This window comes from Exophiala aquamarina (assembly GCF_000709125.1).
Source record: "Exophiala aquamarina CBS 119918 chromosome Unknown aczIA-supercont1.20, whole genome shotgun sequence".
NCBI classification, from domain to species: Eukaryota; Fungi; Ascomycota; class Eurotiomycetes; order Chaetothyriales; family Herpotrichiellaceae; genus Exophiala; species Exophiala aquamarina.
The window spans coordinates 269,822-293,730 of record NW_013550568.1 but is presented as its reverse complement, the minus strand read 5'-3'; the positions used below and the strand labels follow the sequence as shown (position 1 = coordinate 293,730).

The following is a 23,909-nucleotide window of genomic DNA, read 5'->3' as shown; positions in this document are numbered from 1 at the left end:
CCTTACTACAGCTTGTTCCATGGCTGACTATATCTTCTCGATGCTATTAGAGTTCTGCGTCGGCACGTGTCTACGATAGACATCGAAGAGAGCTCGTTGGATGATGTTCGTGTTTCTTTGATGCGGGAGAGACCAGGAGGCCAATCTCGCACGGTTGTGGTCAGCGCTCTCTAATTACTCGGAGCTTTCACCAACGCACGGCCAGGAGAACGGAAAATGTGTTCTACGAGTATCTGGTCAGTCGACCATCGTCTGTGGCCACCTTAAGGGAGATAGGACCGTTTTCCTCCTCAAATGCAGTGGTGTTCTGGCCATGCATTGCTGGAATACCTGGCGTCAGAGCCCTGGCAACATTATTGAAACAGTTTCTGAACAGCTTCGAGAGTTCTGCGAGGTTGCTGTTCAATCGCCTTGCCGTTGGGCTCCGGCACGAGCATCTCTCCTAGACTATGCTGTCAACCCATAGGATACTCAGCCAGATGGCGGACGTACGGTATCCTCTCATCGTGTATCTAGCTGGAGAACTAGATCAGTTCTCTCTTCGGTCTGTGACCGACTTGGCTCGTTGACATGTGATTCCTGTGGTCGTGGATGAGGTTGTCACCCTTTTCCCAGCCGACTAGTCCGACTCCGCCGGTAACGAGTGGTTGAGATTCCAGGATCCCTGGTGCAATGTTGACAAACCAACGCAACGCGCACGCCTTGGTCCACGTGTCTCCGAGTTATGTTTGTCCTGTCTGCGCAGATCAACAATATAGGTATCCAAGGCCCGACAACTTACAGAAGCGCGTGGGTCTACCAAGTGCACCGGCAGGTACCTTGGATAGCATTCAAGTGCTATTGGAGGTATTACGATGGAGCGAAAGGCGTGCGTGCAGAGAGACGGGTTAGACGGGTGCCACAACGCACAAGGTACGATGCATCAGGATGCGACGTAGAGGGTCGATTCTTGGCGTAGTTGCAGTTAAATATCGGTTTCATTAAGTACAGTATTCAACGGTCTATGTGTTTGCTTTAGGTACCAGTTACGCCATTCTGTGCTCAGAGCGTTATTCTCCTCCATCATCGAGGGCTGTACGCGGGACAATTTAAGCGAGCCCATATTGAGATTGACCGTCATTCAATTCTCCAATCCACCGTGTCACAGCATCAACAGTTGACACCTGAGAAGTATATTAACGCATTCGTTAATCATATTGCAGCGTTCCGCGCTAGTCCTGTTCACCACCGCTCTCTCGTCAGCCAGGTCCCTGTTAAGGGCGATTCGACCCCTTGCCCTTTCTCACTCCCAGGATATCCTCATCACGATCGTTCATCATCACCTGTAGTCCATTTCTCCATGACAATGAAGTTGACTCTCAACACAAAGCCTCAAGAACGAGGCACAAGCAAGTAATGGGCGCATGCACTCTATTGGACATCAAGACACGAGAACTGCCAATTCTCATGGCAGCAAAATAGGCACCCTCCACACACCGTCTGCGCCAGAGAATATAACCAGTGTACGAACGCATCAGATAAAAGGCACAAACCACGCCCCCAAGTCCGGTATCGTCTAAGCTGATGCGAAGCAAACCAAACCACATGAGCGCTCCAAGGACTTGAATCGACAGACCACAGGCAAAGCAGAATGGGAAAAGGCTCATAAAATCGACAGTCCATTCCACAAGCAGATTTCCGAACGTTTGCCCGAAGCTCCAAAGTTTTCCCCTCGAAAATGATAAAGATTGTGGAAAACTTCAGGTCAGCACCATTGAGTGGCTTTGATCAGGTCGGTGGTGCCGATGGCTGTCCTGCAGTCGGTCTGCCTGACCTCATGTACATGCCGTCTGCCGGGACGGGCGACATTGTGGCATGAGCTGCTTGCTGTTGTGCAACCAGTTCTCGAGCATAGAATTCCACTAACATGGTGCCATAGGCTTCGAGTTCTTCTACGGGCACCGAGAGTCTAAAATCGTTAAGAATGAGGAATTGGAGTTCGAGGTTGTTGAGTTCCACGAGTGGAAGACCGCCAACCTGGGTATGGTTAGTATACTCTGCGGGCAACAGGGTACAGGAAAGAGGCGAGGCAGCTTTACCTTTGCATATCGAGAATTGGTGTAGAAAACATCGGAGAAGAATTTGCTAGCACATGTGACGCCAGCTATGACAAGCCGGTGAATATTGTAACTGTCAACCACAAAAAACTGGGACAAATCTTGGGGATTTCCAGACGACGGGTGGAATGAGGGCACTCTAGTTATCGAAGGAGGCTCAGGTGAAGTACTAGGAGCCGATGGAGGCGGGGTGCCAACATCGGAATGTTGCTGTGGACTATCCACATTCATTGGTAGAGGAGATCTTGAGGTGGGTGTAGATGATTCAGGAGCAGTGGCCGGGGAGTCATTTGGACGGGCTGATGTGTTGCCCAAAAGCCGTCGATTCACAGCTTCAGTCATGCGGTCAAAATAGACCAACAGGCTCAGGAAAACCTCATAAGTGGTCGGACAGTACTTATGTATCCGACTCAAATAACTCAAAATGGTGATTCCTGGGACGTTCTTGCCGTGGAAGGCGAGGACGCAGTTGGCTTGGGGATTGAGGTGGCTCTGCTCCTCAGTCAATGCGACGGGTCGGTGGTGCTCATGCTGACGGTCATTGGTAGTGGTGATTTTGGTGAGTAATCCTGCAACCATCTCAATGATGTCCGTAACCGGCATGGAACTGATCTCATATTGCCTCCCCGTATCTGAAAAGCCACTAGCTGTCCTCGCAGCCAGTCTTGGTCGGGCCAAATATTCCTCACTGGCAAAGCTGCGGATATGGGAGAGATCTCGGACTTTTATCCTACTAGGAGAAGTAGCTTCTGAGCCACCCAAAGATCGCGTTGAACGATAGGTAGGCTGAAGTCGAGGGGAGCCTGGGGGAGAAGCAGCCACCAAAACTCTAGGGTCGTTGGAAAGGGGAAAGCCTGATTGGTCAAACCCACGGCTGTGTTGATTTACGTTGGAGGGATAAAATGATGACTGCTGTTGCGAAGAGGAGTGGGCACTAGAAGGCTGCTCATGTTGAGAGCGCTGGGTGGAGGGGGTTTGAGGATGGTCGGTAGTGTGCTCTCGACTGGTATGAGATTGAGGTTCGGTGGCGGAGGAAGACTGTTGCCTTGTAGAGGCAGATGCCGAAGCACTTCTGGGTCTGGAAGAGCCCTCGTCTTGGGGATGGTTGGTGGCAACCATCATGTGGTGATAAGAATGATGACTGATAGCCGGCGGCGCCTGGCTCATCACCAGCGAGCCCATCTCAACCTGCCGCGTTCAATGCCTAGAATGGAGGGCGAGGTCAGTATGGCGGTGTTTGCAGATCCGAACAGAGTAGGTTTTAGGTTGTTTTTTATGGACATCCCGCAGCCTGAGTATCACTTGCGCAGCCTGTATATGCATGAAACGGAGTAGGACAGGGGGGTTGCACCAATATGGTTGGAGGCGATGGAGATCCAAGGAGTGAGAATGGTGACAGGACTGATATCACGGTTGAGGTGATGGCGATGGTGAGGGGCTGATGGTGATTGACAACGACAATGACAGCTGGTTCGAGGGAGTTCGCAGTCTAGGTGGGCCGTGGTGAGGGTGAAGTTGACCTGAGGGAGCAGCGGCCGGCTGCGAAAGCGAGCCAGGAAAATGGAGGTGGAAGCTAGCATGTGCTTATTGCTGAGGAGATGGGCAGGCCGTGGGCGGTGGACGGTGGGCGGTGGGGGCGATTGAATTCAAGAATAATAAGGAATGGTAATAATGGGACTTACCATAGACATAGCTTGGGCGCCAGAAAGCTAAAGTTGATGGCAAGACGAGTGACAAGCGACCGGGACGCGTCTATTCCTGTGAGGATTGCGGATGGGATTGGAATGATAGAGGCCGGGATAAGGAGAAAGGGAAAAGAGTGGTGAGAATAATAATTAGTTGAAAAGCACGAGAAATCGAGGCAGTAGCAAGATACCTGAAGGTCGTTGGTTAGTGCGCAGTCTCTGTTACAGGGGAGCCGCAGAGGGAGAACATAATGAGGGAGGGAGGCAGGGAGGGAGTGGGAGAAGGGATCGAATTGATGGAGTCGATCATCAAGATCAAGACTACGGGCACGCAGTACGGAGCTCACTAGAGTCGCTCGGGTCGCTCAGTGTACAAGAAGGTACCTGGTACATAGCAAACAGCACCTCGCACAGGCAGGAAGCAAAGTACTGGTACAGACCTGTTACCACAATCTGCCTACGAGAACTGGCCGGAGTGGAGGCAGGAGGACAGAAGGCAACACGCAGGAGAGGCGGACGGGCAGCGATTGATGCGTGAGGAAGGGGCGCGGGCCACTCTGACCTCATTTTGCATAAAATGCCCCCATCCACAAATGTAAACCGCATCCACAGGATTGGGCCGCACCGTTAATAATAATACCTTCATCAACTAATCAGATGGGCTGTTTGCAAAGGACTAGATAGTAATCTGTGAGATCCAGTACGGGAGTATTTTTATACCCAGAACCCAGTCTCTTCTTCTACGGCTGCAACCATCATCCTCATCATTACGACGAGGCTGACAGATAATACAAAAGAACAGTGAGAGCACTACTACTCTTTCCCATAACAACAAGTCGGTCCTCGCTCTGGAGTGTTAAATAAGGGCCCAATAATGCGGACTGGGGGTTGAACCAAGTTGCTTCTATTCTCAACTTTGTTGTGCCGCTGAATGCACCGGGTACGAGTACATACACAATCCTTGACGCCACCCATGGATTTTCCGTTTCCTTCCTCGATCTCATACGCCTTTTGCAGTGCCCGGTCCCTTGTATTGTTGGTCAGGTAGGTACAAATGTCGTTGAGCTCCCTTGGCTGTCAGAACCACCATCCGGATGACACCACCGGAACTTCCATCCCACTTGATCGCTTCTCTGAGAGAGTTCTTGACAAAATCCACACCTTCCTCTTCAGTCATGTTGTCTTTCCAGTGGGCATCGGTATACCCGTAGATGTACGTCGATCCTGACCCTCCAATGGCAAATGACTGCTTGTGCAGTGAGCCGCCCAGAGGTATTGAGTAGACTTGTCCACCATTCCGCTTGTCATAGCCGGCAATGATCATTCCTGCACTGCATGCTAGTCAGCTACCAGTTCCCCTCGAAGCCTTGGTTTGTATTCAATTACCTCAATTGGTCCTTGTTCTCGTAGCACAGTTCCTGAAAGAGTGCCGCCGCAGTCTGGGTGGTGGGTGGTTCGTTGTTGAGGATACCGTAGAGCCCAAGATGATATTGCACGATATCTGCCACCGCTTGGGTGTCCGCAGCTGATCCTGAGCGACAACACCAGATGGTGTCATGCACTTGTGTGAGCTTGTCCGTCACTCGGTTGGCAATGTATGCGCCGGTGGTTGTTCGACTGTCGGCTCCGAGTATAACTCCGTCTTTGAATGTGATGGCCATGATCGATGTGCCTAGGTTGACTTCTCCCTTCTTCAGATGATTCATATCCACATGTATGCCATCTTCCCCCAGCATGCCTGTTGAATGACCGATCATGATTGCGTCCGACACAAGACGGTAGTAGGAAGGTCAAACGTCTGGTAGAACTCAAGCGACCGTGAGAAAGGTGTGTTGCTGATTGAGACAGCGAAAGGTCTCAAGAACAGATCAAGGATGAGTGGTGGATGGAGTTGCAAATTGCTTGTTCTCAGAGACTTGAAGGTACTCTGAAAAGGCACACCAGTGAACGCGTTTCCTCTTAGCAACTCCTTCCCCAAATGCCTGCGCCTGCAGGCTGTGGCTGATTTGTTTGGGGAAGCTTTGCCGACTCTGATCTTACCCTAGATGGACTAGCAAGGGTACTAACGCTCCACACAGGTCAACCCCAAGGCTGGATCCAATTGCACGCCTCCGTCAAAACCTCCGTCCTCAACTTAACATGCCCGCAGGCAGCCCCTCTCCGCCACACCTCTCGACTTGCAGTACAGCCTTGTTTTTCTACCTTATCCCTACACTTCTTCCTAGTCTTCCATCGCGCTCAACTGCTTCTTCCAGCATATCGCCCATGAGTCCATGAATGAGCCTCTTCAGCGCTTGATCATTCTTAAAAAACCCCCCTGGAACCATGAACGCCATGGGTACAGCACTCTCTTATCTTCGAATACCTGCTCTTGCCACCTCTGGTCTGGCCGCTGTTGGAAGCAGTCTGCTGTACTTTAAACAAAACGACATCATCTATCCTGCAAACATTCCCGCCGGTTCGAGGACTCAAGTTCCCACTCCTGATCAGTTCGGCCTCAAGAACGCGGAATCTATAACATTTCCTACGCCTGACGACCAGGTTCTACATGCATATCTCCTCCGCCCATCTGAGCCGTCCCTGAAGAAAAATGTCACGCTTCTGACATTTCACGGGAATGCTGGCAACATCGGACATCGTCTACCTATTGGAAAAGTCTTATCTGAGAGTTTGGGCTGCCACGTCTTCATGGTTGAATATCGAGGTTATGGGCTGTCCACTGGTACTCCAGATGAAGTCGGTCTGTCAGTCGACGCCCAGACCGCCCTGGACTATGTTCGCAACCACCGAGAGCTGAGGAAGACCAACATTATCATATATGGCCAAAGTCTAGGAGGCGCAGTTGCCGTCAAGCTCTTGCAAGCCAACGAACAAGTCGGTGATATTGTCGCTGTGATTCTCGAAAACACCTTTCTCTCCATTCGGAAGATGATACCCGCTGTAATGCCAGCCGCAAAGTATCTAACTCCATTCTGCCACCAGCGATGGGACTCTGAAACGACGCTGGCCAAAGTCAAAGATAAGAGTATTCCGATTCTCTTCCTGTCCGGTGGGCGAGATGAAATCGTTCCTGCCTCAATGATGAAGAACTTGTATGATATGTGTCCTACCAAGAAAATCTGGAGGGAGTTCCCCAATGGCGACCATAACTCGACAGTTGCGGAGCCTGGCTATTTCGATGCAATCTGGGAATTCCTGGTCCAGGATGCGCTTGGACTGGAAGGAATGCCAAACTTGAAGAAAGACGAAATCAGTATCGACGAAGACGAGCTTTGGAGTTGAAAAGTCTTCGGGCGCAACTTCTCACGAAATTCTCTCCGCTTCGTCAATCAATTCCTCGAGGCTGAATCCTTGATCGCCGGAGCTGAATTTCTGCAACAATCCCTGTCGTTTTTCACGGCCGATGCCACCCCCATGACCTTCATTGTCGTAAAACTTCTGCAGGCACATCAACAACCACCTACCCTCCTCCACACTGACCCCTCGCCCTTCGGTGACAGACCCATTCAACAGAACTAAGCCATGGGAGTCGACTAAATCCAAGTGATGCGTTATTGCGGTATGTGGCTGTGCATATGTTCCATGAAGTTTGAATGCCGCCAGGTGTGTGAACAGGACGGTGCTTGTATGAGTGTTTGCCGTCTTTGCATCGGGAGCTGCAGGTTGACCGGCGGGAGGATGAAACCCCCACTGAAGGAAATGGATATCGGCCGCTGAGCGTTCACCACCTTCGAAACCTTGTGCAGACTGTGCAACATCGCCGCTGCCGTCATCTGCTGCCGGTCGCGGTAAGGGGAGGACAAACTGTGGATGGCTCCGAGCTGTTCGGTAGATACGCTCGTATGTCTCCAGGGGAATGACTGCACATAATGACAAAGGATCATTGGCGTGCCGCAGCCTCCAGATGTACTCTACCTCTTTATTCGGCAAGGAAGCGATTTTGTCGAGGTCGAGATATGAGGACAGAGGCTTGATACCCGGGACATTGGAGGAAGATTGTTTCTTCGTTTCCGTAGGTTGATTCTGCATTGTCGCCCCAGTCTGTGGTGACGGGGGCGGAGGCGGAGGTTGTGCGAAAGTAGAGGTAGAGGTTTCTCCCCGAGGAGAAGAAGATGCAACACCGGGGCTGCCAGTCGGCAGTGTAGCAGCTTTCTTCTTCACCTCCGATATCTTCTCTTTGTACGATTCCTTCAATGATGAGACCGAATCGTGTCCTTCCCTGTGGTCGTCAAGCACCATATAATGTCAGCCCATAGTCCGCCCATGCACAACCACAGCCGTAAGCCGGCTTGGACACATTGAGACATGAAACTCACGCTCTCGCCTTCTCCTCCAGCTTCGCACGGTACCGATCCAGCACCTTCTCGGCCTGGTGCTGCGTCGTGACGAACCGCACATCATGCACCCGCGCCCATCGTCGCTGCGACGTCCTCGCGCTTGCGGCGATGCTCGAGCTTGAACTCGAGTTGAGTGTACATGCGCATCGGCGCAGGGAGCTGCTAAGGAGGGCGCTCCGCCCGGACATCGTGACTCGTGGCGAGCGGAGAATCACAGGCACGGAGGGTGTTGGATCGCACAAGGCAGGGAGGTTGCCGGAATGTAACTGATGAGTTTCCGAGACGGGAGTATCCAAGGCTCGTCGATGCGATGGTTCAAGAATCCAGCGGAGTCAAGGCCAGGTGCAGCATGCTTTGCGTTGCGAAGCTATCGACGATGAACTTGACATTTTGGGCTTTTGCGGGCTGTGCTGGTCTCCGATTGGCTAGAGCCGGAATATTTCGATACGGTGGAGTATTCCACGCATGAGTGCTCCTCTCGGAAAATGTGACGAACCAAGACGCGGATCATGGGCTGAGCCACATTTACATGCTATAATATACTACTTCACAACCGGAGTACATATGATGATGATCACACAGTATGTACGGTGCGCACAAGCCGTTGCCATGATCGATCAGTACACCAAGATCTGTCCAGTGGTCATGCACCGGCTGGGCAAGTCCGCTAATCTGATCTGACAGCCGGAGCCTCGCAACGTGAGTAGTAGGCTTCTTCTTAGTAAATATTGTGAGATTCCTGTACCCAGAAAAATGCACATTCAATGCTATGTCATGTCATGCCATATGGGAAACCTCCATTCCACTCGCTATGCAGATCTCCCCTATGCTTCCTCCCTCTATCTCTCGCCCACAGTGATGGTGATGCTAGTACCTAAACCCAACGCCTCGCTAAATTCAAATCCCATAATTAGTTTTGCGATAATTTGATTGGTGGAGAGGGCATGGATATGTCGAGGTGCCATGCCCATCGGTGGGGAGACATGCATGCTTCCCAGAGAGAATTGTCCGGGATGTGGTCTGTCCCTTTCTTCATTTGCCATTCGGATCGCTCCATCCTGTTCCTTGTTCTCATAAAGAACAAAACAACCTAAGCGAATGGAATGGCCGCTCACATGCCACAAGCCATCCCAGGTTGGGAGACTCCGAGATCAATCCCCGACCCTCAGTCACAGTATTTTATAAGGTGGTTTAAGCGAGTGTTCTGATTTATCGACGATAGGAGTCTGAAGCATCTCGATAGTGACCTGCCGGCAGGTGATGATGTTGACTGCTTGGAGGACGTTGAGATTGTTTGGCAACCTCTGCAGTAGGCGAGAAGAAAAGACTAGGCACGCTCGAGAACGACCTAGGTAATGCTTTCAGATCCGCCATGTTGTGTGAGGATTGCGCCGCTGGGTTCTTCAGATCTGGAAGAGGGGTATAGGAAACATTCCCAGTTCCAGACGCGCTTGCATCACGTTTGAAGCGGCGGTTGATCGACCAGGACATCAGGATCTGCCATCCTATGATCAACAGGGCAATAAAGCCCAGGGCAGCGCCAACGACGATAAAGACAAAATTTTCTGGTAGTTGCGAGGATGCTAAGTAAGGGGCGCCAGCGGATGGAGGTACGGTGGGAGGCGGGTAGTTGTAGCCGCCAGGCAGGGTGGGCAGAGCAGAATCTGTTGCGGCTGCGGCGACCATGGTGGGTTGTTAAGTTAGATATGTGTATGAGTATGTATATTGCCGTGTACCTGTACGATGTAAGGAATGACTGATGAGTTCCGACAGTAGAGGAGATAGGTTGGTAGGGATGTGAATTGGGACGTGAAGGGGGAAGGACAAGGCAGGTCACAGGAATTCAGCGTCGAGAAATAGGGTGAGGTGGAGGAGGCAGATGGTGACGAGGACAGGAGTGACGAGGGTGTTTTTCTTTGCTCGGTGCACGTGTATCCCTGGTTTTGGTCGACTTGGGCCCCGGGCGCGGTTGTGGTTATATTTGGTTGGGTCCCTAAGGGGGTGCCTGGCACCCACCCTTGGGGCTACTGGCCCTATTAGGTATGCAGAATTTGTGGCTGGGGCGAACCTTCCACACGCCCAGGACTGATCGGGTGGCACACTATTAAAACTCTCCTGAGGTCAATGGGGAGACGGTGGAGCTTTGCACTTTGAGGCGCAGATACCCGCAGTACCCTGGCCTAGTCTATATGCGGTTAGGTATTGGGGATATCTTAGAGATCTCCCCGCTCCTCATACATATTTTTCCCTCGCCTGCAGCGCAGCGACATCAACGGTAAATACCGACAATCTTGGTCCAAAGTCCTGGTCGTAGAAGGCCAGTCCTGGAGACTCCCCAAAATGGGCGTCAATAAGAAGACTCGCAAATTTGCCCAGGTCAAGCGAATCATTGGTCAACGTGACGCTCGCCTCAAGAAGAATCAAGACACACAGAAAACTGAAGCGCCCAAGAAGAAGAAGGATGACGAGGTCATTCGGGAAGCGTAAGCCAACAATGTGATATTGAGCCCCTAGAGCCTAACATCAGCAGACCCCAAGTTTCGTCCGCTCTCTTCTTCCAATACAACACTGCCCTCGTACCACCATACCAAGTGCTGGTCGATACCAATTTCCTCTCTCACACCGTACAAAAGAAGCTTGAACTACTACCGACCATGATGGATTGTCTCTACGCGAAATGTATTCCGATCATCACCGACTGCGTCATGGCCGAGTTGGAGAAACTTGGTCAGAAGTACCGAATCGCACTAAGGATAGCAAGAGATGAGCGATGGGAACGACTCTCATGTGGCCACAAAGGTACTTATGCCGACGACTGCATTGTCGATCGAATCATGCGACATAAGATCTACATTGTTGCAACAAACGACAAAGACTTGAAGAGACGCATCCGCAAAATCCCAGGTGTTCCTATCATGAGTGTTGCTCGAGGGAAATATCTGATCGAAAGACTCCCAGGTGAGTTCCCAAATACACTTGTGTACAATGACATCCAACGCCTTGCCCTTGTTATACCTGTTTTGTCATACATCCATGTGCCCGTTTTCGACGGATTCACCAGCCCCCTTCCAATCTGGATTCGAGGGATTGACCACATTGCTGACTTTTGCACTAGACGCCCCAGAAAGGTGATGATAATACCAATCAGATCAAGACATTTGAATCCACCATTGCTTGCCAGCTCGTCATAAACCCCTATGATCACATGTCGTGGATCATAATCTGGCTCTCCAGCCACGCCACAAGGACTCAAAAGCCCAGGCAACAACAGCGACTGCCACGGCACTTAGAACCGCCATGATGGCGATCACTTTCCGCCTCATCTGAAATGCATCGTTCATTTCTCGCTTGGCTAATTTGCGCTGATGAGAGTGATAATAGCCGCCTTCGCTTTTGGAATTGGCAAATATGCTTCCATAGTGTTGGCGGTCGATGAGAAATAAGGATATTAGAAACGACACGAATAGTACCGGAGCCACGATCAGTCGACTGAGCAGTGGCTCGGATCCTGGAAGTGGTTCGCTGACTGCTGAGGTTTTGGCCGATGGCATGATATCCGCAGTAGACAAGGTGTCGAAGTTTGAGTTATTGTGCATCGGTGTGGACTCGGCTCGTCGCAAATTTAGGACGCTGCAACAGCAAAGACGTCCCGTGGTAGAATAGTGAGGTTGTTAAAATTGGTGTTGTGGAGGGAGGAAGCACGGATACTGCGGAGGGACACGGCTTAGTCACGCAGACAGCACGTCACAAAGAAATGATTGAGTTTGTCGTGCCTTGAAGGGTCTTCAAATAGATCCTGAAAGAGAATGATTGAAGAAGACAAAACGACCTGGGCTTTTAAGTCACAATAGAACACAGATTCCAAAAGTCCAGGGAATTGAGTAGTTATTCACAACATCCGTCTTGAATATACCCAGTACCGGCTAGCATTAGTGTTATGCTCCTCCATAGACCATCAGGGACAGCGTAGCTTTAGCCCCGAAGCCAAGTTACATTTCTGTCTCCGGTTGGCCATTGATCAATCAAAATACATCCTCCTGGGATCATCATGGGAAGCGGGAGTGGCTTCGCCGTTTAATTGTCGTATCGATATCCATCCGCCCTCTAGCAGCCAAGGCCCTTCTTGTCCCCTCCAGTCCACTAATTAGCTATCCAATGCGGGTGCCTGATATACGAGTTGGCATCAGGCACCGGTGTTTTGTCTACACCTATTTGGCGTATACAATGGCCAAGCCATTTTGCCTCGAATGCCCTAAGAATTCATCAGCAGCATCAGCCTCCTTTTACGTACGTTTCCTCAATCGATCGAAGTTCTCCGTACGATTGCTTTCATTGTCAGGCAATGGGTCCGCAAGCCCTAACGGATCGCTCAAGAAGACTAGAATCTCGCATGAAAGTGCGAGGATATCTCGGACCTATTAGCTATATGCTTGCCAGAAGGCCGCTCTAGGCATTCCTGACATTCATCTATCCTCGAGCGACTATCTATTAACGCTAATGCCTTTGTCTGCTCTACCCTTTGACTAGCCTGGTTGTCAACCCAGATTTTTAGAAGCTGTGTTACACGCCCATGGATGAGGCACTAGATCCAAGCCAGATCGTAATGAGGCTGCGCTCGGGGTTCCGAGCAGGGACATAGCTGCCGTACCTACCACAAAAGGTATTTTCAACACGCCCTTGTGCAATACGGTGGGTATAAATTACTGTGTGGTGGTCCTGGGGGGTTAGGGATTCTCCTTACAGGCGAGCGGCGCATATGGATACCGCCAACGCCAAAAGGACTACGCCCTTCCGCCGATGATTATTACCATATATGGGGAGTGATTGCACCCTGGTGCGACTATGTGAGTTTGCAAACAACCAAGATTGAGTCCTTGATATCAAAAGAGAGATTGGATGATAGCATTCACGATCCTGCCGTATCTTGGAGGATTGTGCGATCGCGTGTCAGATCCAGTCAACGTCGAATCATCGCGATTCATATCTTGAACATTAATCGAGCAGATATCCATGTTGAGATTCCAATTGGAAGTCCCTAACTAATATCACTGCTCCGGTTCTAGGTGTATTTAATACAAAATGGGTTCAATCGCTGCAAGTATTCCTATCGTCAATGGTGGCTCAAAACCAGACGCACGCTATCCTCAGCCTTTGAAGCAGAGTGGCACATTGGATAAGTTCGAGTCGGAAGATGTTACTCCTGTCATTGGTCGAGAATTTCCATCTGCGAACTTCGTGGACGACTTCCTCAATGCCGCAGACTCAGACAATCTCCTGCGAGACCTTGCTATCACAAGTAAGTTCTCCCTTGATAAACGGCCACTAGTGTCCAAATACCAACGATGATAAAAGTCAGCGAGCGGGGAGTTGTCTTCTTCCGCGCACAAGACAACCTCTCCAATGACCTACAAAAGCACTTCATCCAAAGACTGGGGGAAGTAACTGGCAAGCCATTGACATCGACACTACATATCCACCACGTGTTGAATGGCCCTGGGGAGTTTGGCGACGATTCACAAATAAGCAACATCTCGTCGGTCCATCGCAGGAAGCTCCTCGACGTCTCGAATCAACAGAACAAGCGACAATACGACGCGGCCCAGTGGCACAGCGACATCCAATTTGAGCGGGTTCCCGCCGATTACTCCAACCTGAGACTAATCGAACTCCCCAAGACTGGGGGAGACACGCTCTGGGCATCTGGTTACGAAATCTATGAACGCTTCAGCGAGCCCGTCCAGACATTCCTGGAAGGCCTGACGGGCTACTTTCTGTCGGCGATGGATTTATCAAAGCTGCCGAGGCAGGGCGAGCAACACTGTACACGGAAGCTCGAGGCTCCCCTGAAAATATAGGCAAGTCACTTTCTGCCGTGCATCCTGTCATACGCACCAATCCCGTGACAGGATAGAAGAGTATATTCGCCATCGGCCCTTTTCCGAAGTACATCAATGAAGTCCATGTGGGCGAGAGCGAGGAGATCCTCAAGAAACTCCATGATACCATCACCAACAACCATGACCTGCAGGTTCGCTTTAAATGGAGGAACAAGAATGATATCGGTAAGTACCAATCACTGTTGACGCGTTTTGCACCTATGCGCCAGTCACTGACTTAGAGTGGCTCGGTAGCAATCTGGGACAGCCGCAGTGTGTTCCACTCGGCAACATTCGATTACGATGGCTTAGGAGAACGATTTAGTAGCAGGGCCGTTGGATTGGAGAGACTTCTTATTTCGATCCTCACAGTGAAAAAAGGACCGAATCAATCGCAGCAGCATAGATAGTGTTGAACAGTATTTATGCACCTGAGTCTCCAAATAGCTTTCAGCTAGGCCTCGAGGGAAATTTATGCTGCTTCGGTCTATCATAGAGCCCCTTTTCCTCAGCGCGCCAGTGGTGTAAATGCACAAGTTTTGCGTGTGCCTAGCACCTAAATATCAACAACGAAAACATCACCCGCACTCGTGATAAGTCTCTACCCAGTCCTCGAGTTTGCGATGTCCAGCACCAGTATATCCGTCGCCCCCACACTCGTCAGGTCATCCATAACCGTTGCGATTTTCTTCTTCTCCACCATCGAGCTGACTGCCACCCATTCCGGTTCCTCCAACGCTGTTATCGTCGGAGCCCTCTTTCCAGGTGTGATCTTGGTTGCTTCTGGAAGTTTGGCTCTCGGTACATTGTACTGGCACAGAATGTATCTCTGAGCCGCGATAACCCCCCGTATTCTTGCTTCGATCAGGCTGACAAGCTTTTCATTTGAGACGGATCTAGACTTGATCAAGACAGCGGTGCTTTCTACAACCGTGTCGATTGCTTTTAGACCCGCCGCTCGCATTGTCTCGCCTGACTCCACAAGGTCAATGATCCCATCCGCAACGCCCAGGGCACAGGCTGCTTCGACACTTCCACCGACGAATTTGATCTTCGTCTTCAATTTTGGAACAGGGCTCTCGGTTCCGTTGACGCTCTCTTTGCGACTTCCGTGTCCTTCGAGTCGAGCAAAGTAGTCTTCCGCAAGGCCGGTGAAACTGGTTACGACGTTCTTGCCTACTAGATCCTTGACTTCTTGGAGGGGCCCCTTTTCCGGAACCTGGACTTGAAGCTTGCAAGCTCCGAACCCCAGATCCATCACCTCCACCACTCCAGATTCTTCGCCGAGCGGTAGATGAGTGTCATGCTCGGCAACCTGGTCTCTCCCAGTGATTCCCAGATCAACCTTTCCCTCACCCACGAATGTTGGTATGTCTGCCGCGGGCAGGAAAATAAGTGCAAGTGGTAGGTTCTTAACCAAAGCAATATCCAGTCGAGTTTCTCTTCGGAACTGAACATCGGACCCTGCTAGGAGATCGAGCGTGGCTGATTGGAGCCGTCCTTTCTTCGGTACTGCAAACAGCAGACGGTCGGACAGGTGGTTAACCAAATCCATGACTTCTGTCTTATTTATTCTTATATCAAAATGGATGTCTCAAAGACGACTGTTGCTCCTTGGATTTATGACTGGAGGCTTTTCTATATTTTTTAGTCGGCAAACGAAAGTGCTTGTCGACGAATCAATTGTCACTATCGAAGCACGGTGAGACTGGGCCGTTGGATTTCAGTAATGAAGAATATGTTTCGCAGCTCTGGGTGAAATAAAAAACCGACGAAACCGGCAATGCACAGTTCACCGTCATCATTTACCAGAAATATCCTCACCTCACTGCCACCCATTTGAGTCACTCCCGGCCTCAGGCTCATTTTGGGTGAGGGGCGACTAGTCCTATTTGGGTCTAGTCGAAGTGAATCTTGGCATCCGCGGCAACATTTTCAGAATCCCACAACATCTTCAAACTGCGGGCTCACACTTGGATCAACTACCCTTGAAGCCGCACAACAACCTGCGTACTCTCGCAAGCCTTCCATTCGAGATCAGTCCTCCATAGTCCTTCTTTACAACCAAATCTGCCAAGATGGATGCTGGAAAGGTTCCCGTCAAGCTTGTCAAGGTTACTCGAGTCCTCGGCCGAACAGGTAAATTGCGCCAACCCAGACACAAAGCGAAGAGTTGGATTTGAGGTTGACGATAGAATTCTCTAGGTTCTCGAGGTGGTGTCACACAAGTCAGAGTCGAATTCATGGACGACACGAGCCGAAGCATTATCCGAAACGTCAAGGGCCCAGGTACGATTGACCTTCTAGGCGAAAATCGTGCACGACGATGGAATAATGACTAATTGATCTCCCCAACCTGTACAGTGAAAGTTGACGACATTCTCTGCCTGCTCGAGTCCGAGAGAGAAGCAAGGAGACTGAGATAAAAAGTGGTGTCGGAATGGTGTCATTTATTTTCTGGGGCAACTCGGCTTGCGATTGAGCGCTTGAAAACTCAAACAATCAATAACGGATAGCGAACAGAAAAACACGAGAGATACGTAAGCATGTTTCACACTGCAGAGAGATGCAGGTGCGACTAGATCTGCTACATAATGCAGACACGGCACTGGCGTGATCCGGGAATGGGCTCATACCCGCCATTGATCTGATGCAGAGTTGCAAAATAAAAATCAATCTTCAAGCATGTTGCTCGCAGGGTTGCTACACCATCCAAATTCTTTTCCTCTACGACTTGTAGCCTCCGGGTCCTGGTGGTTTTACAATCTTTCCAAGGAAACAGATCAACGCAGCCCCAAGAGCGCTCTACCTGCACTTATGACTTAGCAAGCGTTCCTGATTGTATAATACCGGGTCGGAACCTGTTTCTTGTTAGATCTCGCCGATGTCGTGCGTGGCTTTGTGTCTAACTTTTAATCCCTATCAAGCGCTGCCTTATGAGAACCCACCTTCGTTAAGTTCTTTGTCAATCCCTAATGGCCTTGCACCCAATACTGTAGACAACAACTTTGAAATAAAATAAATTGTAAACCCGTGACTTGTGAGCTTCTGCAAACTTCAGCCTTGTCGGCTTTGAGAGATTAGCGGGCCAATGGTGTCAACGCTTGGCAAACTCGCCGCTTGGAAAGGCTGCAACCAGAAGACGTGGCGACATAGATAGTGCAAGAAGTCTTAACAACATCACGTTGATGACGAACACCCTATGTTGCCTCCCCAAGTTCTATAGATATCGTCATAGAAATCGCATAGCACCGGAGCAACAGTTGTTGCTGAATCATCAAGAATTCATTGACTTTGTTTTTGGGGCTGAGTGCCAGTCCTGTTTTTCATCCTCGATAATAAGACTCACTACAATTTCAAAACTTTGTCCCAGACAGCAAATACTGTCAGATGAGCGCGTCCTTTTGAAGATGATAGACGTGTTGAATTAGAAAGTACTATACAACTTCCGACAATGGCATCAGTGCCCGCCAAACCCGCTGCAGCAACGGATCCAGAGAGAGAGTACAATCTAATATCCAATCTCGAACTACGTATCGCGTCTGCGTCTACGGACGAGAAGCTGGAATCGATTCTACAGAAATTCCTTCCAGCACTTTTACTAAAATTGGCTTCACCCACGGCGAAAAACAGAGACCTTACCATCAAAGTTGCTGGGTATGTCAACCAGCGTGTCAAAATCAGCCAAAGCATCAAGCTTCCGGTATCAGCCCTCGTCAAAGCATTCCGCGAAGCCGAAAATGCATTTGTGAGAAGGTTTTGCCTCATATTCATTGAGCAGGGTCTGCCACGACTGGAGACGAGCGAAGCAATTGCCACTCTTCCAGGAGTCCTCCAGTTTGCTATCCCTAAAGCTGAAGGGTACGACACAACGGATCGGAAAATATGGGCCATTGCTTTTGATTTCACCCTGGAAGTATTACGACAGTGGAAACTCCCAGAAAGGAACAGCAAAGAAGATCTTGCTCTAAAACATACCTTCTCCTTGACACAAGTTCAAACAGACCTCCTGGCTAGTAGGATTTGCGACTTTCTGCTCTTCGATCCAAGGGACAGCAGCCAGGCTTATGATGAAGACTTTAAGCCATTCTTTGAGAAGAATTTCAAGCGTCGTTCGGAAGTTGTTCTACCCTTGGCAAGATTCCTCTTCAGCTCGATTTTTACAGATTCACAACGTCTCATCCCTGCAGTCATCATGGCCATGGATGCGAACGCCTCAGCCTCTAGCATGAGTGACACCATCTTCAAGCAATCAGACTTCGACCTTGAGGCCGAACCAAACGTCGATGCTTTGTTCGCGCTGTACAAGCGGTCAAAGCCAAAACTTCAGACGAAAATTCTCACTTTGTTATCTAGGAGTCAGACTTCGACTAGCCGTACCACAGCGATCATGGCTATGGTCGAGACGCAACTGAATAGCCCAAATGCGGGGCTTGAAGCTGCCAAGCTGCGAACAGCGCTGTTCAATTATCTAACATGGACGGTGCGAGTGGGAAAGACGCTCGGGCAGATCAGCCACCGTGTTCAGGATCTACTCAAACAGTATATTGGAATCCAAGGATGGCCGGTGATGAGCGACCCATCAGTCGCCGAGTTCGAATTGCGGGCAAAGGCTTATGAGAGTATTGGACTCTTGGCAGCCGTGAAGGACGTAGAGCATACTGCTGACCTGAACAACCGCACGTTAGATCTCATCACCTGGCTCTTCACCAGTTTACGCTGTGATACAACAAGGGACATCAAGGGAAGCATAGAAGAGGCTATCGGGCGGGTGATGAACTCGACATCAGACCTGGACGAGGCATCCATGAAACGGCTCAAGGATCTTCTCCTGTGGAATGTGTTGACAACGCGTGGACAAGAGGATCCGGTCTATTTTCTGCCTACGCTCAACAGCACAAAGTACCCGGCAGTTCGCTATGTCAACAAAGTCCTCCCATTCAGCGACGTGGATGCACGATTCATCAACGTACTTGCGTTAGCACCGTCAGATCGAAGGGAAATTGCCGAGGAAGGCTTCAGAGGCCTCGATCCCTATTGGCACGCCTCCAATCTTCGCATGACAAGTGGCTCAAAGCAAGATACGAAACTCGTGTTACCAGACCTAAGCGAACTAGTCGCTCGATTCTTTGTGTCAAATGATGGTCAGGAGGAATTATTCAAGTACTACGAAGAACCAACTGTTCTGGCCGCAGCCGTCACGTTCTGCTACAATGTGTTCATCTGCGACGCTCTTCAGGACACGAAACTTGCACCTGAAAAGTCCGCCGATTGGAAACAAGCAATTCATGCGCTCGTTAACAATGATCAACAAGCTCGATCTAAGATCAAGATTCATCTTCGGTCACTGAGCCTACAACTTCAAGTTGTTCTCGTCAATTCCGGTCTCAGCGGTATGTCGAAAGCTTCTGGGGACTCTGTGGACTTTTGTCTTGAATTTCTGTCAGCAGCTCCAAATAGCCTTCTATCGCTTGTACATCAGAAGGGGCTCGAGAGTACCTCACTTGTCTCCTCGAATCCGTCGCTACAGACTCGAGCGGCTCGTGTCTTTGGTATTCTCGCCTCCGCAAATGACGATGCCGAACGGCTTGCTAGAGATGAGTTCGAGAAGTGCGCGAATTGGCAATCTGCTGTTGGCGAGGGAGTTCACAGAGTTCGAGGCCATCTCCTACGAGCAGTCTTCTGCTTGACGAGAAGATCGTTGAGGGGCTTGGCCGCTTCATCAGACTCGCCGATACATGACATATCGAAACTCGTCCTGGAAGTGATCAAGGTCACTCATGATAAAGCGCTTAAGGAGACCGCATACCGGTGTCTGCGCCAGATCGCTTTGTGTACACCAAGCCTCAAAGACGACCTTCCAAAAGATGATATTTTTAACCAACTAATCTCAGACTCGAAGAAGGAGAGTGAAGCGGCAGCGGCAGCTCTTGGTCCTGTTATTGGCTCGCTGGCGCAAATTGAGAAATCCTCAGACTTAAGCCCCACGCTCGATCGAGTGTTCGCTTTGCACGAGGTTAAGCGGGCAGAATTTCATTTCGCGTTAGGTGAATCTTTGGCAGTTGCATGTGCGGGATTCAAATCGACCTCGACGATGACCGAATTCGATGTGGATGCTGATCTGCCTGACTGGGGCGCGAAGGATACACTGTTGGCAACGATCATTGACAGGGTAATCCAAGATTGCAAGACCAGTAAGCCATCACAGAAAAAGGCTGCTGCCATATGGCTCTTGTGCTTGTTGCAATATTGTGGTGACGCAGATCCCATCAAGTCCAGGTTGCGCGAGTGTCAAGCTGCATTCAGCCGCCTCCTGAATGACCGCGACGAGATTGTCCAAGAGACTGGCTCAAGAGGCTTGAGTGTTGTGTATGAGCGAGGGGACAATCAGCTCCGTGAGGATCTGGTACGCGACCTGGTGCAGAGTTTTACTGGAAACAAGGCTAAGATGTCTGGAACGGTCGATGAGAGCACGCAGCTGTTCGAGGCGGGTGCTCTACCCACTGAAAATGGTCAATCGGTAACAACGTACAAAGATATTGTCAGTCTCGCCACCGAGATGGGCGATCCAAGCTTGGTGTACAAATTCATGAACCTGGCATCGAACAATGCCATCTGGACTAGCCGAGCCGCCTTTGGAAAATTTGGTTTGGGGAGCGTACTCGCGGACTCGAGCTATCTCGCAGAAAACAAGAAGTTTTATCCGAAGCTATTCAGGTACCGATTCGATCCCAATCCGAATGTCCAACGATCCATGAATGAGATTTGGAAGGCACTAGTCAAGGATCCGAGTGCAGTCATCAACGACAATTTTGACCTGATAATGGATGACCTCCTGAAAAGTGTGCTCTCAGGCAAAGAATGGCGAGCCCGTGAAGCTAGTTGTGCTGCAATCTCTGACCTGGTACAGGGTCGAGACCTCGATCTGTTTGAGAAATATCTTAATGAGATCTGGAAAGTCTCATTCAAGGTCTTGGATGACGTGAAGGAGTCAGTGCGGCTGGCAGCAATGAAACTCTGCAGGACGCTGACCAGCATGCTGATTCGCAACCTAGAGATTGGCGATGGAAACACTAAGCGTTCAACGACCATGCTCAACCACGCGATGCCATTTCTGATCCAACAGATGGAAGGAGGGGCGGGTCAAGATGTTCAACAATATGCTATTGTAACGCTGTTGGAAGTTGTGAAGAAAAGCCCAGTTAAGGCCCTCAAGCCCTTTGCCCCTAGCGTGCTGGAGACCCTGGTCCTGTCTCTCAGCTCCTTGGAACACGAGAGCATCAACTACCTGCATTTGAATGCAGACAAATACGGGCTAACCGCAGAGAAGCTAGACAAAATGAGGGTGTCCAGCATCAATGCCTCGCCCGTGACGGAAGCGATTGAACGGTGCCTGGAGAGCATTACATCACAGATTGGCGAGTCCGGGGAAGGCGTAGATCCAATGCAGGGCGTCGTCTTAAATCCCAGCGCCAAGGTTGTTAACCCGATCATGGACGATGCAATGGCGCGGCTTGCCAACGCATACCGTGCTGCTATTGGACTTCCATCCAAAGTCGGCCTAAGCCGGGTCATGACGACCCTTGTTGTCCGCCACCAGGCAGCCTTCCGACCTTACGCGGACGGATTCGTCCAACTCACCCGAAAGCACATACTGGATCGCAATGCTACTATCAGTATAGCTTTCAGCACATCCTTGGGATACTTGATGCGACTTGCTTCAAACAAGGAAGTTCAAGCGACGAGCAAATACGCGCAGAAGCTCTACTTCGAGTCTCAGGAGTTGATGCACCGCTCCGTGGCTGGAGAGATTGTCCAGGCTATCTCCAAGGCAGCCAATGACATCTTTATGAAGGCAGCCTCGTCATTTCTACCCTTCGCCTTTATTGGACGACGTGATACGGAGAAAGAGGTCAGAGAGAGATTTGATATTCCCTGGCAAGAGAACATTGGTGGGTCGCGTGCAATCAATCTCTATCTGAAGGAAATTGTGGAGCTCATCTCAAATCATATCCAATCGCCACTTTGGCCCATCAAACACGCATGCTGTTTCGCTGTCGCCGAGTTGATTGCATCGATGGAAGTCACCGAAAGATACAGTGACAATGACGCATCACTTTTATGGGGACTTATCCAAGAGGCACTAGATGGTAAAACCTGGGAAGGTAAAGAGGAAGTGGTTAAGGTGTATCCGAAATTCGTTCGACAGGCCCAATCCCTGTGGCCTAATGATCAAATCAGCCAACAAATGAAAAAGATCGCGGTCAGGGAGGCAAAAAGAACTAATGCAGGATATAGGCCTCCCGCCATTGCTGCACTTGGCGAGTTCGCGTTGGCGCGAAAAGACTTGGACTTGACAGAAGACATCCTGCCCAACCTAGTGGATGTCCTGGATGAGCTCACTGACGAGGATGCAATGGATGTTGATAGCACCAGTGGGAAGGCTATGGATAATCGGTGAGACTGACCCCACCGTTGCATGTACTTACCGCTAACAGAAAGGCTCAGATCGGTAGTTGAAGCCATAACAAGCGCCATCGTTTCATGCTTATTCAAACTGCTGAGAGCTCATGCAGACCCAAAGGTTCTGGACCCAGCCATGGGGATCGTTCGCAAGGCCCACGCAGTTCAGGCAACCGAAATTGATATTGTGCTCTACGAAGAGACGAAACACTTCGTTCTTGCATGGCCCCAAAGGAAAGCGGATGCCCTTGTCGATCGCAACAAGCAAGGCCACGATAAGGAGCCGGAGGAAATCCCCGAAAATGCCTCAGCCACGAGGAGATCGGCACCAGCCTCAGAGGAAGCGAAAATGGGGCAGTTTTCGGAGAGAAGCGAAGGTGAAGGGCGGGTTGGGCCTTTTGAGGCATTTGAGCCACTGATGCTGAGTGTCCTCCAAACCAACCCGCAGCGCCAAGACCAGCCCGAGCGGGTCCGCAAGTCACGTGCAGAGCTGGCCCTGGCCCTGGCCCAGCACGGCATGAAAAGCTCCGCAGCACTAGCGGCGATCCTCGACGGATGGCTCCAGATCGAACGGTCTCGGTCTTTACGTGAAGTGATCGAACGTGCTCGCTTGCTTAATCAGCGGCCCCTAACGCCTTAGTGACTCGCGTACGAGGGAACTAGGAACGGGTCTGTTCACCTCAATCCAGGTGTTCGCAACGATCTTGCATGGACCCCGATATTTGGGAACAGAGACTCGGACTGGTTCTTCCGGCGGTGAGGGTTGGCCATAGCGACCCACGAGTAGGTAGTTACCGGTTATTGGCACTTGGCATTCGTCGGCCACGGGGTTGGCAGCTGCAATGCACCCGAAGATGGCCAGAGTAAGAGGACGCGGTAAGGCTGCATGTAGGTGACGGAGAGAACTGGAGTCTGTACAGAGTACTCTCAGCATGAGTTGAGCACGGACCATGTTGCAAACCCTTGTATCTTGCATGTATGCCGTACTCCGCACTCCGTATTCGTTGAGCGGGACCCAGATGTTTGGCGCAAGCACATGCCGTTGACAGAGATAGGTCTTGTCCAAGGCTTTTCTTCAGTTCCTACCTTACCAATAGCTGCAAGTACTATGTACATAGTACCTATCTAGGACTTAGCACACATGACGGCTGCAGACGGTGTTGATCAGGGGTCTTTCACGAGGCATCCATGACACGATGAGGCTCGTGCTTTTTCGTGAATCCCCACAAAAGTTTAATCTTTTTCTTGTTTCATGCACAGGTTTTTTCAGCTCGGTCCCATTCAAGGCTTAGTGTGATTGCGCTTTTGTTGGCATGGAGCAGGAGCACGGCAAGATGGCAGTACAGGGTTTCCCACTTCGGCTTTCTCTACTAGTTTTACTCCTCGAGTCCTCGTATGGAGCCCTCGTACTAGGTGAATGTCAGATCAGTTGGCGATCTTCTGCTCTGGAAA

The 23,909-nt window shown here is 50.5% G+C and overlaps 11 protein-coding genes across 11 annotated transcripts; 5 read left to right on the top strand and 6 right to left on the bottom strand.

Annotated features, from left to right (window-relative positions):
• Window positions 1–1,767: 1,767 nt before the first annotated feature.
• On the bottom strand, window positions 1,768–3,215 carry A1O9_11977 (uncharacterized protein; the record flags this gene model as incomplete). The annotated part of the gene is made up of 2 exons (XM_013399123.1): window positions 1,768–2,016; window positions 2,079–3,215. 2 exons carry the CDS (start codon window positions 3,213–3,215, stop codon window positions 1,768–1,770), a joined length of 1,386 nt encoding a protein of 461 aa, XP_013254577.1.
• A 1,566-nt stretch (window positions 3,216–4,781) lies between these two features.
• A1O9_11976 (proteasome component PRE3) lies at window positions 4,782–5,538 on the bottom strand (the record flags this gene model as incomplete). The annotated part of the gene is made up of 2 exons (XM_013399122.1): window positions 4,782–5,112; window positions 5,168–5,538. The coding sequence occupies 2 exons, from the start codon at window positions 5,536–5,538 to the stop codon at window positions 4,782–4,784; spliced, it is 702 nt and encodes a 233-aa protein (XP_013254576.1).
• Window positions 5,539–6,106: 568 nt separating this feature from the next.
• Window positions 6,107–7,063, top strand: A1O9_11975 (uncharacterized protein; the record flags this gene model as incomplete). The annotated part of the gene is made up of 1 exon (XM_013399121.1): window positions 6,107–7,063. The coding sequence occupies one exon, from the start codon at window positions 6,107–6,109 to the stop codon at window positions 7,061–7,063; it is 957 nt and encodes a 318-aa protein (XP_013254575.1).
• Window positions 7,064–7,084: 21 nt separating this feature from the next.
• A1O9_11974 (uncharacterized protein) lies at window positions 7,085–8,306 on the bottom strand (the record flags this gene model as incomplete). The annotated part of the gene is made up of 2 exons (XM_013399120.1): window positions 7,085–8,000; window positions 8,098–8,306. 2 exons carry the CDS (start codon window positions 8,304–8,306, stop codon window positions 7,085–7,087), a joined length of 1,125 nt encoding a protein of 374 aa, XP_013254574.1.
• Window positions 8,307–9,327: 1,021 nt separating this feature from the next.
• A1O9_11973 (uncharacterized protein) lies at window positions 9,328–9,804 on the bottom strand (the record flags this gene model as incomplete). Its single annotated transcript, XM_013399119.1, has 1 exon — window positions 9,328–9,804. One exon carries the CDS (start codon window positions 9,802–9,804, stop codon window positions 9,328–9,330), a length of 477 nt encoding a protein of 158 aa, XP_013254573.1.
• A 654-nt stretch (window positions 9,805–10,458) lies between these two features.
• A1O9_11972 (uncharacterized protein) lies at window positions 10,459–11,250 on the top strand (the record flags this gene model as incomplete). The annotated part of the gene is made up of 3 exons (XM_013399118.1): window positions 10,459–10,601; window positions 10,649–11,076; window positions 11,180–11,250. 3 exons carry the CDS (start codon window positions 10,459–10,461, stop codon window positions 11,248–11,250), a joined length of 642 nt encoding a protein of 213 aa, XP_013254572.1.
• An 89-nt stretch (window positions 11,251–11,339) lies between these two features.
• Window positions 11,340–11,669, bottom strand: A1O9_11971 (uncharacterized protein; the record flags this gene model as incomplete). Its single annotated transcript, XM_013399117.1, has 1 exon — window positions 11,340–11,669. A coding segment is annotated over one exon (330 nt), but the record flags the coding sequence as incomplete, so codon positions are not given.
• A 1,528-nt stretch (window positions 11,670–13,197) lies between these two features.
• Window positions 13,198–13,973, top strand: A1O9_11970 (uncharacterized protein; the record flags this gene model as incomplete). Its single annotated transcript, XM_013399116.1, has 2 exons — window positions 13,198–13,414; window positions 13,471–13,973. 2 exons carry the CDS (start codon window positions 13,198–13,200, stop codon window positions 13,971–13,973), a joined length of 720 nt encoding a protein of 239 aa, XP_013254570.1.
• Window positions 13,974–14,595: 622 nt separating this feature from the next.
• Window positions 14,596–15,549, bottom strand: A1O9_11969 (ATP phosphoribosyltransferase; the record flags this gene model as incomplete). The annotated part of the gene is made up of 1 exon (XM_013399115.1): window positions 14,596–15,549. The coding sequence occupies one exon, from the start codon at window positions 15,547–15,549 to the stop codon at window positions 14,596–14,598; it is 954 nt and encodes a 317-aa protein (XP_013254569.1).
• Window positions 15,550–16,072: 523 nt separating this feature from the next.
• A1O9_11968 (40S ribosomal protein S28) lies at window positions 16,073–16,420 on the top strand (the record flags this gene model as incomplete). Its single annotated transcript, XM_013399114.1, has 3 exons — window positions 16,073–16,133; window positions 16,200–16,283; window positions 16,359–16,420. 3 exons carry the CDS (start codon window positions 16,073–16,075, stop codon window positions 16,418–16,420), a joined length of 207 nt encoding a protein of 68 aa, XP_013254568.1.
• Window positions 16,421–17,448: 1,028 nt separating this feature from the next.
• A1O9_11967 (uncharacterized protein) lies at window positions 17,449–23,097 on the top strand (the record flags this gene model as incomplete). Its single annotated transcript, XM_013399113.1, has 2 exons — window positions 17,449–22,451; window positions 22,503–23,097. The coding sequence occupies 2 exons, from the start codon at window positions 17,449–17,451 to the stop codon at window positions 23,095–23,097; spliced, it is 5,598 nt and encodes a 1,865-aa protein (XP_013254567.1).
• Window positions 23,098–23,909: the final 812 nt, after the last annotated feature.